The 19,290-nt window shown below is 42.4% G+C and overlaps 1 protein-coding gene across 7 annotated transcripts in view; it reads right to left on the bottom strand.

The window, feature by feature from the left end:
* Positions 1 to 19,290, bottom strand: part of Bach2 (BTB domain and CNC homolog 2) — a 335,112-nt gene that overhangs the window by 67,451 nt on the left and 248,371 nt on the right. For all 7 annotated transcript variants that reach the window (XM_028780742.1, XM_028780725.1, XM_028780734.1 and 4 more), the window contains one exon: positions 9,793 to 10,047. In XM_028780742.1, coding sequence (XP_028636575.1) covers positions 9,793 to 10,035 — 243 coding nt within the window. In that variant the 5' untranslated portion in view covers positions 10,036 to 10,047. The remainder of the gene's footprint in view (positions 1 to 9,792; positions 10,048 to 19,290) is intronic.

Here is a 19,290-nt window from a genome sequence, read left to right as displayed (position 1 = left end):
CCGGCTGCTGATGCTGCTTTCAGGAATGATGTCATCATGATGTCATCTCTTTGACTTTTAGGAAGTATAATCTATCGTTTGGTTTTGTATACAAAGAATAGTAACAAAAAACCAATGGAACAAAAATGGCTTAGAAATAAAAAGGGAACATGAACAGCAGTGACATTTACTACCATCTTTTATTAAGAAAATATAGAATTTAAGAGTGGTGACTTTAATGAGGTAGAAGCCTGCAACTGACCTCTATCCCTTTTAGATCCTCTCTAAACATGGCCACAGCCCAGCATGTCTCTTCACTCTCGGGCCAACATTTTGGCTCAGTTGGGCAAGCTGTCAGTATTTCTCTTTGCTGCCAGTCAGTCAAAAAAAAAATGTGCTCATGTTCGAGGCCTGGCTCTGACCCACCTAGTGTGCTGAAAGCAATAATGTTTCCACACCCAGGCTTCCCCAGACTATGTATGGAAGTCCATCTCAGTCAGTGAAGCACACAGTATCACTAACTAGTTTGAAAGTGGCCCAATGTCAGTTAGAGAGACTTTTACCAAATTTCAGAAGCCTATAGCAAAGTGATGGATTTTACTATGTGCACCAAGTTAATGGGGGCAAAAGGATCACGTCTGGGGTAACAGGAAACCAAGAGTGCCAATACATAATTGCTCCAACTTTCAAAACAAAACAAACCAATCCTTTATGTGGCCTACACAGTCCGAATGTTTGGTTAAGAACTAAAACAAATAACTCAAATGGACAGCACTAACCAATTTGTGCACATAAGTCTATGTTCCTCCTGTCCTCCTGAGAACTGAAATCCCTTCTTTTTAACCTGACAACCACACATCACTCCATGCTTGGATATAACATATTTTATTTAAAAATCCCCTAATTAATTTCCTGGGTCACAGCATGTCTGTCCTACCAAGATTCCAGGTGTTCATGCCATGAGAAGGGTGTCCTTCAAAGGCTTTCTGTGTTTACGACTGTTCACCTACCAGAAACATTGTGAACCTCCTTACAATACAGCCAAAACCTGCAGCAGTCTGGTGACATTCCAAGTTTTGAACGGAATGTGAATCCATTAAGATTATTAGGTAACTTTATTGATAACCTCGAATCTGTGCCAGATGTTAAAACTGCCAAAGGGAAGACAGAACAACAATGTCTCCGGGACTCCAACTTTTGAGTGGTTTTGGGTGGAAATTGTGTTTTTGTGACTCACTTCAAAAATCACACTGTGCTTTCCTGGTTTAATTACAATCCCAGTTTTCATGAAGCAAAGAGAAATAAGAAACATAATCTGAGTCTCTCATCCATTGGGCGGTTAGCCTACACAGCCTGCACTTCCATTGGCAAGGTGGGGCAGGCAGTAAGACATAGGAAAGCTATCCCAAGCACTGGATCAGAGAGCCACTACATCAGCAGTGACTCACCTATCCACTCAGGAGTGATTAATCGGCAGCCATGAAGCCACGCTAATTGGACAGTGGCTTATTGCCAACTCATGTTGACATGACCTACAATTCCCTGGCTGTTAGCCACCATCTCCCGATCACGCCTTTTTTTTTTTTTTTTTTTTTTTGTAATCTTGTTGGGAAGTGAAATAATTTTTCAAAAACTCTCTCAAGTGCTATTTAACTTCTTATCATGAATTAAAAGTTTAATTAAATACTCTGTTAGAGGCCTGGGTCCTATGATTAAATATGACAAAATAATAGTTATGATTACTGATCAAACGAGGAACTTTATAGCTCTGAACTTTGTCTTAAAAGCTATTATTATCTTTAATTGAAACAGCTAAGAGTCTCCATTATAGGAGAAAGAAAGAAATGTAAGGGATATTTTGTTCGTATATAAAGAGAGGTTTAAAAATGAACTAATACACAGATTATTTTACAAAATTTAAAGTTGAACGACTATATGGTTCAAGGCCGTGGCTATGTTACAAGTCCGTATCAAAAGCTGATCACTGTGGTCATTTTATTCCAAGGATAAACATGTATAATGCAAAGAATCTTTATAATTTCTTTTTCCGAGACAGGGTTTCTCTGTGAAGCTCTGGCTGTCCTGGAACTCACTTTGTAGACCAGGCTGGCCTCGAACTCAGAAATCCGCCTGCCTCCGCCTCCCAAGTGCTGGGATTAAAGGTGTGCACCATTACCGCCCGGCGCAAAGAATCTTTAAAAATGCCTTTGAAATCAGGTCACTTAAAAATACTCTTTATATGGGTCTTGCTTTTTGGTATATTCAAGTTCTGCCACCATGCCAAAAGAGGAACATGTTTCTGAAAGTTTCTTTAAATAGGATGCAGTGGCCTTAGGATTAAAAAAAAAAAAGCAATAGGTTTGAAAACAGCTTATGTGTCTCATTTAAAATTAGCTGTTGCTGTGTCTGTCCACACTGGCCTTCCTCCCCTGTTGTCCCCAGCATCCTATGGCCTCCAGAGAGAGAGAGAGAGAGAGAGAGAGAGAGAGAGAGAGAGAGAGAGAGTGTGTTACAGCAGCCTGAGCTCCCTACCAGCCCATGGCTTTGCTCATTCACCCCCATTGAGGCTGAGGCCCCAATTTCAGGGCTGGAAGTCACCTTTGCCTTACTATAAATAAATTCTCCCTTCAGGCATTTCAGAATTACCATTGCTTGATTCTAACACTCGGAAACTTCCCACTTGCCTGTAACTCATTGCTCGGAATATTTTGCCTACTTATTTATTTGCTTTTTTTTTTCATCCACTGCCAAGTCTCACTAATGCAACTTGGAAAATTGCACCACAGCTTTTAATGAGGATTCTGTGCTAAGAGCCATTTCACCAGAGCAGGCTGCTCTTTCCTTTTATGGGAATAATAACACCTACTGTTTCTATAGCACCAGCCTTCCAAGAAGTTGAGCATATCATGTTTCATTAATCTGAATGGCAACCTGCCTGTCAAGCTGGGATCCAGCATTGCTACTCTCTGCATACTCAAATTGAAATCGAGGTCATTAAATGAAATGACTTTCTCAGGACTATAAACCCCGAAACAGTTAAGGAGTTGTGATCTGTCTGCATCTTGCCTACTCTGCCTAAGTTCTGGTTATGGTGTACCCACTCTCCTTTAGGCTCCTTTGCTCTGTCTCCTGTGAACATGTAAGACATCTTCTTAGAACTAGGGGTGCTGACAAAAATGAGCCACACACTTGCACTGGTGCCTTTTCTGGAGTCTTGTGGTTCTTTCCTTTCCTGATAAGCTTGCCTTCCATTTCCACGATCTTTTCCTGTTTCCCAGCTCAAGCGTCTCCCCTGAATATCTGGCCAGCAATATTATTTTTTGTATCACTCTAGCATGAACCTAGAAAATGTCAAGGACCAGAAACCTGTAACCTGTAACATAGGGTTAGATTCACAGATGGATCACACAGGTTGACCTTCCCACTCAGAGAAGGCTACACTTGGCAGAGCTGAGTCTGTCCCTTGGTCAGTAGATTCCATCCTTTCCTGTGGAACATTCATTTTGTTTCCTACATAATCAATAAAGATTTCTTTTTCTTCTGGAAATTTTCCATTAGCTTGAGTATTGGGATTGTTTATCTCTATTGTAGTTACAAATTGAACATCGAGGTCTTTCTTCCTTTCCTTTTTGAGATGGAGGCCCTACTATTTCCTAGCTGGGCTCAAACAATCCTACTGCTTCAGTTTTTCAAGTGGCTACAGGTCTGCTCCACCTTGCCTAACTAGAACACTCCATTTTAATGGCTTAGCACAATAAGTCTGTTTCTTACTCATGTCAGAATGTGATTTGGTGAAACAGAGAGGCTCCTGTCTGCAGAAGGCAACTGTTAATACAGTACTCCCATCTGGTCACAGTGCTGGGCACTAAGTGACAAAGGAGTGCATTACCTGGGACACCTAAACCAACCCCTCCAGATTCAAGGAACCCAGGAGAAGAGGGAGCAGAAAGAACGTAAGTGACAGACGATGAGGAAGCGTGTTGAGAAACATTACCGTCCAGGTACAACACGGCCAATGGAGACCTGCACAAGGGTGGGCCCTCCAACGTTTCCTCGCAACTTGGAGGTTTCATGAGGCCCCGCTCTTCCTAAGGAGATAATGACTCTTAATGATTGCTGCTGGGGTGGAGTGGGTAGCATCTTATGCTCAGGGGAAGAGGGATGAGAAGAGGGTCATGGAAGCTGGATATAATTAAAATGTACATATATTATATATGTAATATATATAATATGTACATATTATATATAATATATTTAGAATAATATAATATATATATATAGTTAGTGTATATATATATATATATATATATATATATAGTGTGTGTGTGTGTATGTGTGTGTGTGAAATTGTAAAAAAAAAATAGTGGTTTGAGCCAGATGGTTGTCTTCCAACAGTGACTCAGGGATTCGGGCTTCAGCTTCACTAAGTTCTTGGACAGCAGCTTCATTGATGGAAAAAGGATGCAGACCTACTTTTAGCAGTCTCAGAGTAGGAATGACAAGTTAGACCGTCATGATGCCACTGGCTGCACTTAACCACTTGGCTTACTTGGTTACTAGTGTAGCTTTTCTTTGTGTGTCTGGGAAAGGAAGGGAAAGTGGGTGTGGCAAACATTAGCACTGTTGGCTGTGGTGTGCAAGCTTGCTGGAGTCTTTCCCTATCTGACAGATAAGCTATTCCCTCTCAGCTCCTGGCTCAGTTCTCCACTTGCTTGCTTTAATTAGAGCAGCCTTACAGTCAGCTGGAATGAGGCATTCTTTTCTGTGGACACAGGTAGGTCTGTCTTCCGCATGTACTGTGTCTGCCTGCCAAGTGCTCCGTGAAGTCACAGGCAGCATTGGCATCTACTTGCTGAACGGCCCTCAATCCTCCCAAGTTCAAATTCCTAACTCTGGGTTAGATTCTGCCATGGATTTAATGGGCATATAAAACCTGGCACTAAATTCTTCTACTTGGATGTCAACAGGCACCTCGAACTTCATACATATACACAGGACTCCCAATCCTGGTCAACCCTCTGCACCCACAAACTTACTCACTCGTCTTGATTGATCTCAGCTAATGGTAATACTATTCTTTCATTGTCTCTGGAGTTACCTGTCTCTCCTTTCTTTCTCTTTCATCTTATATCCAACCATCTTCAGAGCAGCACCAGCCCTGACATCCCTCCCTGCCATCGTCAGGGTCCTCATGCTTAACTACACCAGGGTCTATTCTGTTTCTCCCTTTGACCTCCATCTATGTACATAGCACAGTCACCAGAATAATCTCTTGTGAAACTCTTCAGTGGTTTCTCTGTTTATTCTGGGCAAAGGTCAAGTGTTTAGCAGGGTCACAGTCTGGCCTCATCATCTCTTTGACAGAAAGTAATGTGGCCCCATCCCACCCTTCCTCTGGTACTGTTGTCAGGCATCTGAGACTTTTAGCCCCTATTACTTCTTTGCCTCACTCCCTCGCTCATCCACTTACTCTCCAGCTGCCAACATGGGTGATCCTTTATCTCCTGCCTATCTGTTCTCTGAAGTCACCCTTGCAACAGCTCTTTCTTGACTTTCCTGTTTGAGATCTCAATACCCATGGTGGGACACTCCATGGCTCCCCACCTGTTTCACTTTCCCTGCATCTAATAGGCACATTTCATATCTATTAATTTTCTCCCTCCTGGATTGTAAGTGATGTTTACCCAGATCTTAGAATGATCCTTCCTGGTGCATAAAAGGTCCTGGATAAATGTTTGTTTAATGAATGGGTAAATGTTTGAGGAAATGGTCCAAGGAGGTTAACTGCTTGAGCCGTCACACCGGAGGCCACAGAGGTCCCAACTGTGCTCTGTCCAACGGCTCCCAGTCTGTTAAACTTGCCTTTATGGTTTTCAGGCGAGTGCTGGTGAATTGGGGAGCTGGAAGGGCTGGCTCTGTGCTCGGGGTAGGTGAGTGCTTCACCTTTCTTACTGGGTCCCACTAGAACATCCTCTTCCTCTATAGGCTCATGCAGGCTGCAGGCTGCAGGCACCCTGTGCTTTAGCTTTAAGTACTTTTCACAGCATTATACATGACAGGGCTCATCCAAAGATAACCATGGCTGTCTTACTGCTTCGTTGAGGGTTCTAAACTACACTTCTAGAGTTCTATAAAAGCTTTAGGAAGAGAAGGCGTCATGATCTTGCTGTGGCCTCGGTGCTTGGTGGCCCCACCATTAATGAGTCTCACCATACCCTGGGGACAGGACTCAACAGGCACCTTTTTTTCCCATAGTTCTTTTGGGTCAGATCTACCACCGTTTTTAGGGGGAAATTTTGATAACAGGGTCTCACTATTTAAGCCTATCTGTCTTAGCCTTGAACTCGCAGAGATCTGGTTGCCTCTGCTTTCTGAAATTAAAGTGTGTTGAAATTAAAGGTGTGTGCTACAATGTCCAGATCCACCCCACTTTTTTTTTAATAATGAGAGAAAATTATCCCAAATTGTTGAGGGGTAGGAGTTAATAGACTAGCATAAGTCTAAAATATAACAGCTAAAAACATGTAGTGATGGAGAGAGATGGCTCATCAGTTAAGAGCATTGACTACTCTCCCAAAGGACCTGGGATCAGTTTTTAGTATCCTCAACAGGAGGTTCACAACTGCCTATAACTACAGTTATAGGTGGCCTGGTACCCTCTGGCATCTGTGAGTACCAGCATGCATGTGGTCCATAGAAACTCATACAGATGCACATGCATATCCATAGGTAAAAATCATAGGTAAAACAGATAACCCAAACATGCAAACCCATAGGTAAAACAGATCTTTGAGAAGAATGTCAGGCTACCTGTAAAGCTATCCTCAGTTCTACCCACAACTGTCCCCACTGTTTGAGCACCGAAGGACAGAAGAATCAAGACAAAGAAAGGTGGTGGCATTAGGAGAGTAATCGGCAGGCGGCAACTCATTTCCATTCCCTACAAACACAGTAGATTTCTGAAAAAGGGTGCTGTACACCCCCCCCCCGCCCTTAGGACCTTAGAACAATAGCCTGTTCCTACCCTCTGTACTCCACAGACCATGGACTGAACTTCAGGACTTTGAGGCCACTTCTGGGATGGTGAGCACCAAGCCCAAAATGTTTTCCATGAGCACAATTAAGGAGCTGTTTGCAGAGCTCTCTTTAGTGTAACGAGTGGAGGGAGACCTGATCTGAGATGCCCAGAACACCAGCCACTGCCTCCTCTTTCAGCACAAAGCACAGTCACACTGATAAATGGTCTGTGTGTGTTGAGCATGGAAACTGTTAAGGGCTCTTACTTGCTGGCAGTCATGAGTCAGGACTTTGTAGGGCTGGACGGTAGTTGCTGAGTTTCCCCGGTATTTTTCCCAGTGACAGTAAGCGGTATAACACACAGATGCAGATGACATTAGCACTGTCTGGACAGCAGTCAGTTTATAGGGCTAGAAGCAACAAGACCAATACACAGCCAACTCACTCTTAACTAACGTAACCAGACTGAAAAATTAAAGTAGACTTTCACTGGACGTCCATGATGGCAGTCAGTGTCCTCTTACTCTGTATAGGTGAGAGCAAATGTATGGAAAGAAGCATTTGTATCAAGGATTTGACTTGAGAAGAAACTTCAGGCTTTGTAACGTTTATTTATACCCCGGTATCCTTTACATTTTACTGGACAGATAATGTATTTTGATACATAGGTTAAGGGAACTAGAAGGAGGCAGAGGCAGGCAGATCTCTGTGAGTTTGAGGGCAGCCTGATTTAGGACAGCCAGGGCTACACAGAGAAACCTGGTGTAGGGAAAAAAACACCAGAACACACACACACACACACACACACACACACACACACGCTCAGAGAGATTAAGTAGACCTGGATCCAAATTTGTTATAATTGAGAACAGGATTGGGCTCAGGGTATTATATCCTAGGGAATACGAAGTGGAGCTAACACAGTCCTTGAAGAAAGACTTACTACATAAAGTATGATTTCGTTCATGTACATACTTTAATATCTAAGTTTTGGAAATCAGTAATACATATACACATATGAAATGGCTCCCAAAGACACAACAGTAACAAGTAGACAATGCCTGTCACCCCCTCCAAGACTACTTTGAATAACTATAAGTCTTGTAACTATTTCCAGAGAATTCTAGAGTTGGACTAAGTAAGGAAGATATTTTTGTTCCCATTTAGAGAAGAAAGACATGTGTCTGACCAATAAGACATGTGCTGCAGGACGGGCTGGGCTCACAGCTTCGAATCCCAGTAGCAGTTTACTGATTGCTAGGCCTCTGTTTAGTGCAGATGGGAAATGCCCACCCTGCCCAGGACCACACCCAAGCTGCCATATTGCTCTGGCTTCTCTTGTTACTAGTTAAAAGAGTCTGCTCCCTGACTTGACCTTGGTTACCTAATCTTGGAATGACTTATTCTTTTCTTCTCACGACGCTGTGTAGGAAATGTGAACTGAGCTGGTGACTATGAAAGGGAGCCTATGTGAAGATGTTTCAAATTTTAGCAGTTCATCGGCTGGCCATTCTATTCTTCTGCCCTGGGGTGGGGGTGGGGGTTGTCTCTTGCTGTCTAGCCAGGGAGCTGAAATCTGGTGTCTCTTCTACCCCATGCGTCTTGTTTTTATTGCTGGGGACTGGACACGCTAGGCAAGTGCTCTACCACTGAGCTGCATCTGCAGCCCCGTTTGTTTCTCTCAGGTTCGATGTGAATGAGTTTAGGCGGTATAGCTGCTCACTTCATCACATCCTACTTTTTACAAAGAACTATTGAGTTGTTAATATTATTTGCTGTGTCTCTGAAGGCATCTGGGTTTGTGATCCTAGGACTTAGTGGTAGTTGTAGTCTTCAACGCCTTACAGTTTTGGTCTTTGACTTATCATACGGCTGCTGTGGAGAAGCTGCAAAGGTGACCCTGGGTCTCATACGCAAGGATGTGGACGTGAGCTGTGCCCGTGGGTTGTGCAGTACACAGCTCCACAAATGGCTGCCGGAGGCTCTGCAGTCGTATCATATGTTGGCGTTACGCAGAGAATACTCTGCACTGCATACAAAGCTCAAGGATGCTCACATTAACCCTGGTCTTCCGAAAATATGGAGACTCAGAATGACTGAGGAATCATAAGCAGTTTGAAGAGAGACTAGTTAAATGGTTCACCATTGTGAAGCCCATCTTCTGGGTCCCTGCCGTTCAAACCACCTGACTGTCATCTCGGCACAGAACAAGTCTCCCTATTCATGTCCCCAAAGTACCAAAATGACTGTTCTCACTGAAGCAAGTTAAGAAATCTGAGTAGGGGATATTTTCAATCCTGATGAGAAAGGCAAATTTACACTTCTTAGAATCTCACTGCATTAATGGTGAGAATTGCTGGTTGCTTTGTTTTTCTCCTAAGCAAGGAAGGAAGGTCCTGTGAATTCTTTCGCTGTTTTATTCTCAGGGGAAATCTAATGATCCATTTGAAAGAGAGAAGAAACAGCAGTGATTCAAATCCTACACAGAGGTCTGCATCAGACTGAGGCTGAACTATTCAAAACCTGAAGTTTAAGTGAACTAGAAACTACGAAGGCCTGGGCCCTAGGTGATGCTCAGTTCCCTTAAAGAAGCACACTCACTTTGTATTCATGCCTCTAAGGCTTCAAGTGTATCAAATAGAAACCGATTATGCTATGAGCCTACATGTGGGTCCATATGACATGGACTTCAATGTGACACAGTGCATATGTAACTTCCACCTCCTTCTTTGCTAGCTTTTAAAAAAGTCAATAAACCTCCTGTAACAACCCCACAAACACACCAAATCACTGTACCTCCTCAGGCAAGCTGACCACCAAGTCATCTTTTGTCTGTCCAACCAGTGCTTGCCAGAAGTATTCACTGCATGCGGCCAGCACAGCCCGGTGGGCTCGGAACTCCTTCCTCTCCACAATTAGTGTCACGTCACAGAGAATGTCCTTCTTCCGTTGGTCATTGAGGCCCAGGAGGATGTTGGCACAGTGGACTGTGGACTCATACACATACATGGGGGAGTCAGGCTTCTCATCCACAGACATGCCGTTTAAACCCTGGAAGAAATAAAGACTGGGTCAGTGTCCCTTAGAGTGACAGAGAAAGGAAAAAGGCCACCATAGCTCCCAGGTTCCCCTGCCATGAGTCTAGCAGAGGGGAGTAGGATTGCTAAGGACCTCAGTCATTCTGTGTTGGCATCACAATGTCATGGATGTCTGGGAGGCTGCAACCTATTGCTTCCTACCCAGTCACCGCATCTCTTGGCCCTGCATCATTTAATGAAGCACCTTAACATTTTGCAGTTTTGATTTTGTTAGGAGGCTAAAATGGAGCTTGTGTGTATAGTCTAATTACAACCTGAGATTTGTGTTAAAAGGGAACAAATCATTTTGAAGTATTTGAAATGCTGTTTTGACAAAGTACATGCAAGTTCCTAAGCTGAAATTTGGCAAAGATGTTAAGTAGACTAAATATTTAATCATGAGACATGATTTAATGAATGCACTAAACTCTATGTAGTCTGTTATTCCATCTTTCTACCCTTCATGGCAGAGTGTGAGCAATACAATGCAGTGGTCACTCTGGACTCAGATATGGAATTGTGCTGCATCCTTTAAGGAAACAATAGGAACCATGAGAAAAATATATTTAAAGTAATATTTTTACAAAGACTTCTTTGCTTTAAAAAGTACCCTGGGAGTAATTTTACAATGCACTGACTATAACTGAATCAAAGGCTGGGTTTTCAGTAATGCTTATTACCAACACAAATCCCAGTAGGAAGTCCGTCTTTCTTCTAGCTTCTGAAAACAGCTTTAGTATATGATACTGCAGTATTTGGAGTATGCAATTGCTATTTTGAAGGGAAGGCATCAATGCAATCAAGATGAACATCCCATCACCATCCAAAGTCTGCTGCAGCCCTTACACCTCTTAGTAGCCCTGCATCCACTGCTTGGCTTTCAGACAACATCTGTTTGCCTCTTCTAGAATTACATGAAAATGAAATATAATCTAGTACAGCCATCATGAAATCCAGCACAGAGGTGTGTCAAAAAGCTAAAACTAGACTACTCTTATGATCCAGATGTACAACTCTTGGGCATACACCTGAAGGAGTCTATCTTGGCTTGCACATTTGTGCTCACTGTAGAACTATTGAAATAGCCAGGAAGTGGAAGAGCCTAGAAACCAACATACAGACAACAATGCAGACTAATAAAGAAAATGTGTTGCACATACACAATAGAGTGTTATTCAACTTTAAAGAAGAATGTCATACTATTAGCAGGAAAATGTGTGGGACTGTAAAGTGAAATTGGTCAGACTTGGAAAGACAAATGTTGCATGTGTTCCCTTATATGTAGAATCTAGATTTAAGTATGAAATTAGAAGGGGTCTATATTAAAAGAGAACAAGGAAAATGATAGAGGAAGATATAAAGCATTTCTTTCATATGCAGGACCTAAAATTAAACACACACACACGATACATAATACCTACCTACAATGACAACAGAAGAGGCTCATCAAGTGGTGGGGGAAGGAAGGGCAGATGAAGGCAGTAGACCAAACATGAGCAATGCATATGAAAATATCATTGAATTAGGGAGGGAGGTTAAAGTGAGCGGAGAGACAAGGTGGGGATAACTAACACTAAGGATGTTTGAAGGTCATCTGGAAATCTACTGTTTTATAAGCTTCCTCAATATATAAAAATGTAAACATGTTTCACTGGAGGTACCCCACAGAGGAGACTATGCTCCTCTCAGAAGCCATAAGATGCCAAATAAAAAGCCCAGTATCATCTGTGGGATACCTCTCCTCAAGACGTTGAACGGAGATGTCCCAGATACCCTTAAAACAATACAGGATACTGTTATTGGTCTTGAATGCTTATCAGAACTTGACAGCAAAAACCCTTTGACTGCCCACTAAAACTTGATGGGAAAGACTTATTGTGAAGATACCACACAGATTTTGTCACAGGGCATGAAGAAATCAAATTGGTACTGACCAGGAGGTTTTCTCCCAGCTGGCTAACACTCATAGTACTGGAAGGTGTTATGGTAAGTGCTGGAAGAAAATGCCATCAACAATCTGTGAACCTTGTCAATTACACTAATAACTGGCATGGCAAGGTACACCCGTGGGTGCAACAGTGGCACAAAGGTTATGAGGGTAGCCCACCACTTCTGATGGAATTGAAGTCCTTTTTTTTTTTCAGGAGGAAACAGATGCTGGGTACCATAAATCTGGCTAAGAATCCACAGTTAAAGAACTCCTAGGTCTCAGAGTGAACCTACTACCATTACTGTGCTAACTGAACTGCCTTCTGAGTCTATCTATCTCTCTACCCATTGACTAGGGCAGCTCTCAGACCTCATCAGAAAAGTTTCTCTGTGCAGCAAATGGTGGCTAAATGCAAGAGATTACAATTGGTCGTAGTATAGAGACTAAGAGTCATGGGGTGCTCAGAACAAGTGAGACAGCTTTGTTACACCCCTGAAAGGCCTGGGATGATGGTGGAAGGGGGACAGAAAGATTCTAAGCGACAGAAGTTGGGGAGAATCAGAGCAACACAGTATCTTCTGGACATGGCAGGACTGGTATACTCATGAACTCACAGCAGCCGTGGTTGCCTGTACAAGATCAAGCTAGTCAAAATTCTAGCACGGAGGAAGAAGGGGTCCCCACCCATAAATGAGGAGCTGTAGGCAGTTGGTCACTTCTTAGGGAAAAAGGTCAGTTTTCTTTAAGGGTGTGGCCTCTGGTAAGTCTACTGGAAGTTCCAGTAGATGGCTATACAGCATGAGTAAATGTGCAACACAAATTGAATTTGATGGGCTAGTTATAAAAAAGAAGAAGAAAGGAGGGCAGATAGTTTGGTAGGGATGGAGGAAGAGTGGATCTGGGAGGAGTTTGGGGTAAGAGTGGGCTTGAGTAAGATAAAGGCACATTTCTCAAATAAAAACATTAAAAAGTAAATACCATAGGCAGAAATCCATCATTTTGTGTGCTAATTAAAAATTAATAAAAAGAAAAGTTTGTTACATTATTGCTGAATTGTATTTACTGTATGGATCTAGTTCAAGTTTTAAGCCATTCACATCTACTGATGGATATTTTCAACAGTGCTTTATGTGATGGGTTAATATTTTCTCCAGTTGTCCACTGCTTGCCTTCTTCTCCTAAGGGTTATTTTCAAAATTTTGACTTGATAAAATCCACTAAAACAAAATTTTAGTGCTATATGTGTATTAATACATTTTCACGGATTTATACCTAAAGCATTTAAATATTTTACAGCAACAACTGTTGTTTATTCATTGTTAATATATAAATACTTTCTTTTCCAGTGCTGGAGATCAAACTCAGGGCCTCTTGCTGGAATTCTAGGCAAGTATTCTACTACTGAGTTACATCCCTAGCACCGAGAAACAATTTTGTGCAATGATTTTTGTGTCCTGAAACCTTGTCTAACTTGCTTATAAGTTCTCATAGCCTTTTGTTGAGGCTTCTATAAAACTTCCTACAGTGAAGATAATGCTGTCTTTTTAATCTGGATGCTTTGTGTGTTTCTGTTCCTGACTTTGTTGCCAGCACTTCCAGTGTAACACTGAACAGAGGTGACAGGAATCAGAACCCTTGCCTGGCTGATGTTAAGCGGAAGACATTTTGCATTTCACTAGGGTGTATGATGGCAGCACAGGTGTTTCACAGATGCCTTACTGAGCTGATGAAGTTTCTATCGATTCCACATCTTTTTACTTGCATTGCCTTAATTAAGAACCTGTCCTCAGAACCAATCCCAGCCGTGGTGAGGCTAAGGCAACACCACAAACCTGAGGCTAGCCTAGGCCATGCAGCATGAACCTGTCAGAGAGAAAGGAGCCAGGAGAAGAGAGAAGGGAGCGAGAGAAGGGAGGGGAGAGGACAGAAGAGAGGAGAGGGAGTGGTCTGGCACCTCTAGTTGTTCCTCCTTTTTCCTCTGCTTAAGACTTTCTCTATTGTGTATCTCCCTTCCAAGCAGTGTGACTGTGATGAGCACTGGTGTCCTCTCCTTCCTGTGTCTTGAGTCTATGGCAGCTTTCACATCTGATGAATGGCAGCCATCATTTTTTTCAATGCCAGATGTTTTTGCTGTCTCATCTACTCTTTTCCTTAGGATGGCTCAAGTCTTGTCAATTAGGAATTGTCTACAGTTCAAAACCGCCTTGAACATTCAAACATGGTTCTGTTCTTTTTTCTCTTTTTCTTACATTCCAGCCTGGACAGTCTCGATTTTGGCTATCTTTTCTTCTGCAATGTCTACTCCATCATTCATCTTTTTCAAAGGCAATGTGATTTTTTTAAATCACATTATTGTGACCTCAGAGACTGATAAAAAAGTCTAACATGGGTGTTTTACAATATCATCCATGTCTCTGCTTAAGATTTTTAACCTTCTGACTTAACATGAAACAAAATCACAATCACTACTGCATGGTATTTGGTATGTGTATGGGTTCTGGCTCAGATCCCCCATTACAATCCTTTCTTCACACGAACACACTTGGCTGGATGCCGGTCATTGTCAGTTACATTTTGGACTCATTTTTTATGATAATTTTTTGGGTTATGACAGATAGTTCTAAGCTTTGTTGCAAGACAGAGATAAGGTTCTGGAAAGCAGTTTGATCATTTCCGTTTTTGCATTAGCGATTGTATGAAGAAGAACATGTGGTCTGGGGCTCCTTATTCCTCTCTATGTACCAATGACGTTTGTGAGCACTGGACTTCACGTCTGCTTAAATCTGGGCCTTCCAGTCTGGCCTTCTGAACACTAAGTTCCTTCCGATTGTTCTGAGCAAGGCTTGGAGATGTTTGAGACGTCTCTTTGCACACATGTGCTCATCAGTCCTCTGAAGAACACTGGAGGGAAATTTTCTGCAACCTCTGGGTTCTGTTCTCTGCTCCTCTATTTTCTGTCTGGCCGAAACCATGTATTCAGTTACTGAACTCTGTCCACTTGACATTAGAGTCAAAATGCCTTGCTTTCTTTAGCTCCATGGTCTGGAAATTCTCAAAGCAGTGTTCTGGGGTTAGAGCCTTTACTGTCTTTGGGGGACTGCTATTCTTTGCTGCCTAATATTTAATGTGAAATGTCATTAATGTGTGTGCATGTTCATGTTTATGAAGAGGCCAGAAGACAACCTCAAGTGTTGTTCTTAAGGAGTTCGCATGTGTGCGCAAGTGTGTGTGTGTGTATGTGTGTGTGTGTACATAGAGTGTCTCATTGACCTAGAGATCACTGATTTGTCAGGCCAGTGATCCCCAGGGTTTGCTTGTTTCTGTATACCCAGCACTGACAGTACAAGCATGTGCCACCTTGATGGCCTTTTTTATTGTTAATTCTCTTATGTATAACAGGCTTTTGCTTCTGCTTTGGCCTGCCAAGTGCTAGGATTACAGGCATGCCACATGTAGTCTTACATAGTGCTGGGAACCAAACCTAATGTTCTGTGCACGCTTCGTCAGCAGCACTTTTCCCAGCTGAACCACATCTTCAGCCATCACAGAGCTTTTAGACAAAGGTTCTGCAGCTCAGACTCAGGTCTTTCACTTGCATGCCATTTGCTTTGCCAACTGAGCTATTTGCTTAGGCCTTTGATGTATTCAAAAACCTTAGTTCATGTATTTTATATTAATAGCTATTAGGTGAAAGTGTAAACAAAGTACCCATTGCTCAAATTTGGCTAGAAACAAATTTTCTGAATTTAATTTTTAAAAAAGGTTTTAAACATTTGTTTGTTTGTGTGTGTGTGTAAGAATGTGCCATTGCATACATTGGAGGCCAGAGGACAACTAACAGGTGTCTGTCCTCTCCAGGGTGGCCAAGGGAAGCACCCTGACCGCCCCACTCCGTTTATTAGTTATAATTCCTCTAGTACTTTACAAGCAGTAACTTATCACACTGCTAACAATACAGTGTAAACTTCGCTCTACTTCAAGTGTGATGTTTCAAAACAGTCTTTATGGGGAAAGCACATTAGTTCTCTGGCATTCAAATAAAAAAATGAAGTATCCACGATCACTGAAATAAAAAAAAAAACCATTATAACTGATACAATTCAATAAAACAGTCCTAAGACATGGAATAAAATCAAGGTCTCTTGGTGTCTGTTTAACACTAGAAAATTGCTAGTAAATTCTTTATTACTGAGTAGAGAATGCAAGTGGTTTTTTTTTCTGCCTTTTTTTGAAAAAGATTTATTTTATTTTAAATTATGTATATGAGTGTATATCTGCATATGGTGTCCTGGCTAGTTTTATGTCAACTCGACACAAGCTAGAGTTATCTGAAAGGAGGGAACTTCAACTGAGAAAATCTCTCTGTAAGATTCAGATGTAGGGCATTTTCTTTAGTAATTGATGGGGGAGGGCCCAGCCCATTGTGATAGCGCCACCCCTGCGCTGGTGGTTCTGGGTTCTATAAGAAAGCAGGTTGAGCAAGCCATAGGCAGCAAGCCAATAAGCAGCACCCATCATAGTCTCTGTATCAGGTCCTGCCTCCAGGCACCCGTCCTATTTGAGTTCCTGCCCCGACTTCCTTTGATGATGGACTATGATGTGGAAGTATAAACTAAATAACCCTTTTCCTCCCCAACTTGTTTTCTGGTCATGGTGTTTCTGTTGCATCAACTGAAGCCCTAACTAAGACATGTAGTTATGTGTATATAAATGCAGGTACCTACAGAGGCCAGGAAAGGGCATTGGATCTCCTGGAGTTAGAGTAACAGGCAGTTATGAACCACTGTTATGGGTTCCGGGAACCAAACTCAGGTCCTCTCGTAAGAGGAGCAAGTGCTCTTAGCTGCTGAGACACTTATCCAGCTTCTCTACTGTCTTCTAATTAGCCTTCACTTCCTTGGAATGTTTCCAGAATTTTCCTATCTACGATATAGTCTCAATCCTGACTTCTCCATCCTCAAATTACCACCTTTGGTCCTATCACCTTTGGTTTTTCTATTAGTCTACACAATATAACGAGTTAAAAAATTATCATAGGTTGTATGTAGCAGGCAACACTGAAAACCTGGTTGAGCAACTGATATTCTAGGAAATAGATGACCGGCACACTAAAGTCACCAGAAGAAGGGATTAATAAAGAGTATGTCATTTTTCAAATTTCCTTACGGGTAATCTATTATCATTGTAACTGCACCAAGACAGGGTTTTGCTTTTCAGAACACAAGGTCATAAATGGAGCGAAATATGGAAGGGATGAGGATTCAGAGAACAATGGAAATGAGGTTCGGCGGAGAGCGCCAGCCTCTGCTTCAGCCGATCCGCTCTGTGGATGTGGACAAACTGCTTCACTTTGTCACATTTTGATCACAAGTCCAGCTGTGATCTCGCAGTTATAAAATCCTATGGCAGCCCAGGAGACTGTGAGGGAACAGACCTAAGTGATTTAGAGAGTGGGATGTTATCTTCTAGTTGACAGAAACTATCTTAATTAGGCCCTTTGAAGACAATTTATGAGTGCAGTTTAATTGTTGTAGAAGTTGCATCAAATAAAAACCTTTCTCTGAAGAGGTGGTTCTAAGAAATGAAGTAGGCAGTGTACAAAGGTTTCTGTAGGGATGGGGGAGGAAGCAGGACTCTAGGCTCCTGCTCTACAGATCCCAAATTAGGAACATCTGTCAGGATGCACCACGCTATTCCTAGAGAGGGCAACAACTTTCTTGAAATAGATGTTTCTTTTAGGAAATGGGAACTCAAGTGCAGAGAGCCCCTGGGAGCAACACGGAGAAGTGATGCTGTTGGTGGCTTCAGCCCTTTACCTGGAGGTTTGTTCTGGGAACATCACCTGAGCAGGCAAGTATGAACTGAAGATATGTCACCAGGGAAATTCAGCTGGGATTCCACTGAGGCCTGACTGAGGTCCTAATCACTTTGGAGAGAAGGATAAAAATCATGTCCCACGAGGAAGTTGCAGCCATTAATAGTGGCAAAACAAGGCAGAGAGTGGATTATCATATTCCAGGATTCAAGAAAGGCTGCAGAGCTCCCAGACAGCTGGGGGAAGGGGAAGAGTCTTGAGGACCCAGCCTTTTCCTAAGAGAACTGGCTTTCGAAAAGAAAGGATACAACCATATATGGAGTCCCAGTTGTCAAAGAATGTTACAAAAGACACAGTCACAAGGATATCTGCTCTTCTGGCTAAACCATCAAGTAAGGTTTGAAGACATTTAAATAATATTAATTCTGTTCAGAAAACAGTATAAACTGAAATCTATTTTGGGGTGGCTCTGGGAAACGAACCCAAGGTCTTCCACACGATATCTTAGGTTTCGATTGCTTTGATAAAACACCGTGACCAAAGCAGCTCAAGGAAGAAAGGGCTTATTTCACTTGTATTTCCACATCACAGTTTATTACTGAGAAAAGTCAGGGCAGGAACCTGGAAGCAGGAGCTGAAGCAGAGGCCATGAGGAGCTTACGGGCTTGGTCCTCATGGCTTGCAAGCCTGCTTTCTTATACCACCCAGGATTACCCTCTCAGAGGTCTTTCTACCCCTGAGGGATGGGTCCATCCACATCTCATCAATTAAGAAAATGCCTCATAGGTTTGCTCACAGGACAGTCTGATTGGGACATTTTCTCAATTGAGGTATTTTCTTTCAAAAATGACTCTAGCCTGTGTCAGGCTGACAAAAAAGCTAGCCAGCACACTCAGTAAACATTGAAACCCATTATCACGAAATAGCTGCTGGACCTTTATTTAGTGATTTTTCTGGATGTTGTTACCTGATTCTTGGATAGTTGTTTCTGCTATAGTTGTCCCATTGTCTTCCTCTTCTTCTTTACATTTCTGACTGTATCCACCCCTCCCAAGTCTCTTCAAGCACAACGGGACCCTGTTTCTGCAGCCCTTTCACCCTTGGTCATCATGTGCTCTGTCTTCCTTCCTTGCGGCACTGAGCACTCTGCTTTCTGTTTCACCCTCGTTCCTAATGTTAATTAAGCAACACTTGCCGCCTAACGCAACAAATCCGCAGGGATCACAGGATCTAAGAATGAAATACTTCACAGTGCGGGAAGCAAGGATCCCAGAATAGCACGCAGGAGTCTGACAGCCAGTCTTTACTCTAAGCAGTAGACAATGTGTTAAAGTATGTAGACATTAGCTGAAGTCAGATTGTGAGGACGCTTTCCAAAGGCTCTGGTTTGGGTTTTGGCTGATCTCATTCTTCTTGCATGCCAAAAACCCCAGCTGCACATGTGCACAACACACACCCCAATCATTTCCTCA

The sequence above is a fragment of the Grammomys surdaster genome, unplaced genomic scaffold (genome assembly GCF_004785775.1).
Source record: "Grammomys surdaster isolate TR1022 unplaced genomic scaffold, NIH_TR_1.0 97, whole genome shotgun sequence".
Taxonomy (NCBI): domain Eukaryota; kingdom Metazoa; phylum Chordata; class Mammalia; order Rodentia; family Muridae; genus Grammomys; species Grammomys surdaster.
Note: the sequence above shows the minus strand (reverse complement) of the source record. Positions and strands in the feature narration are given on the sequence as shown.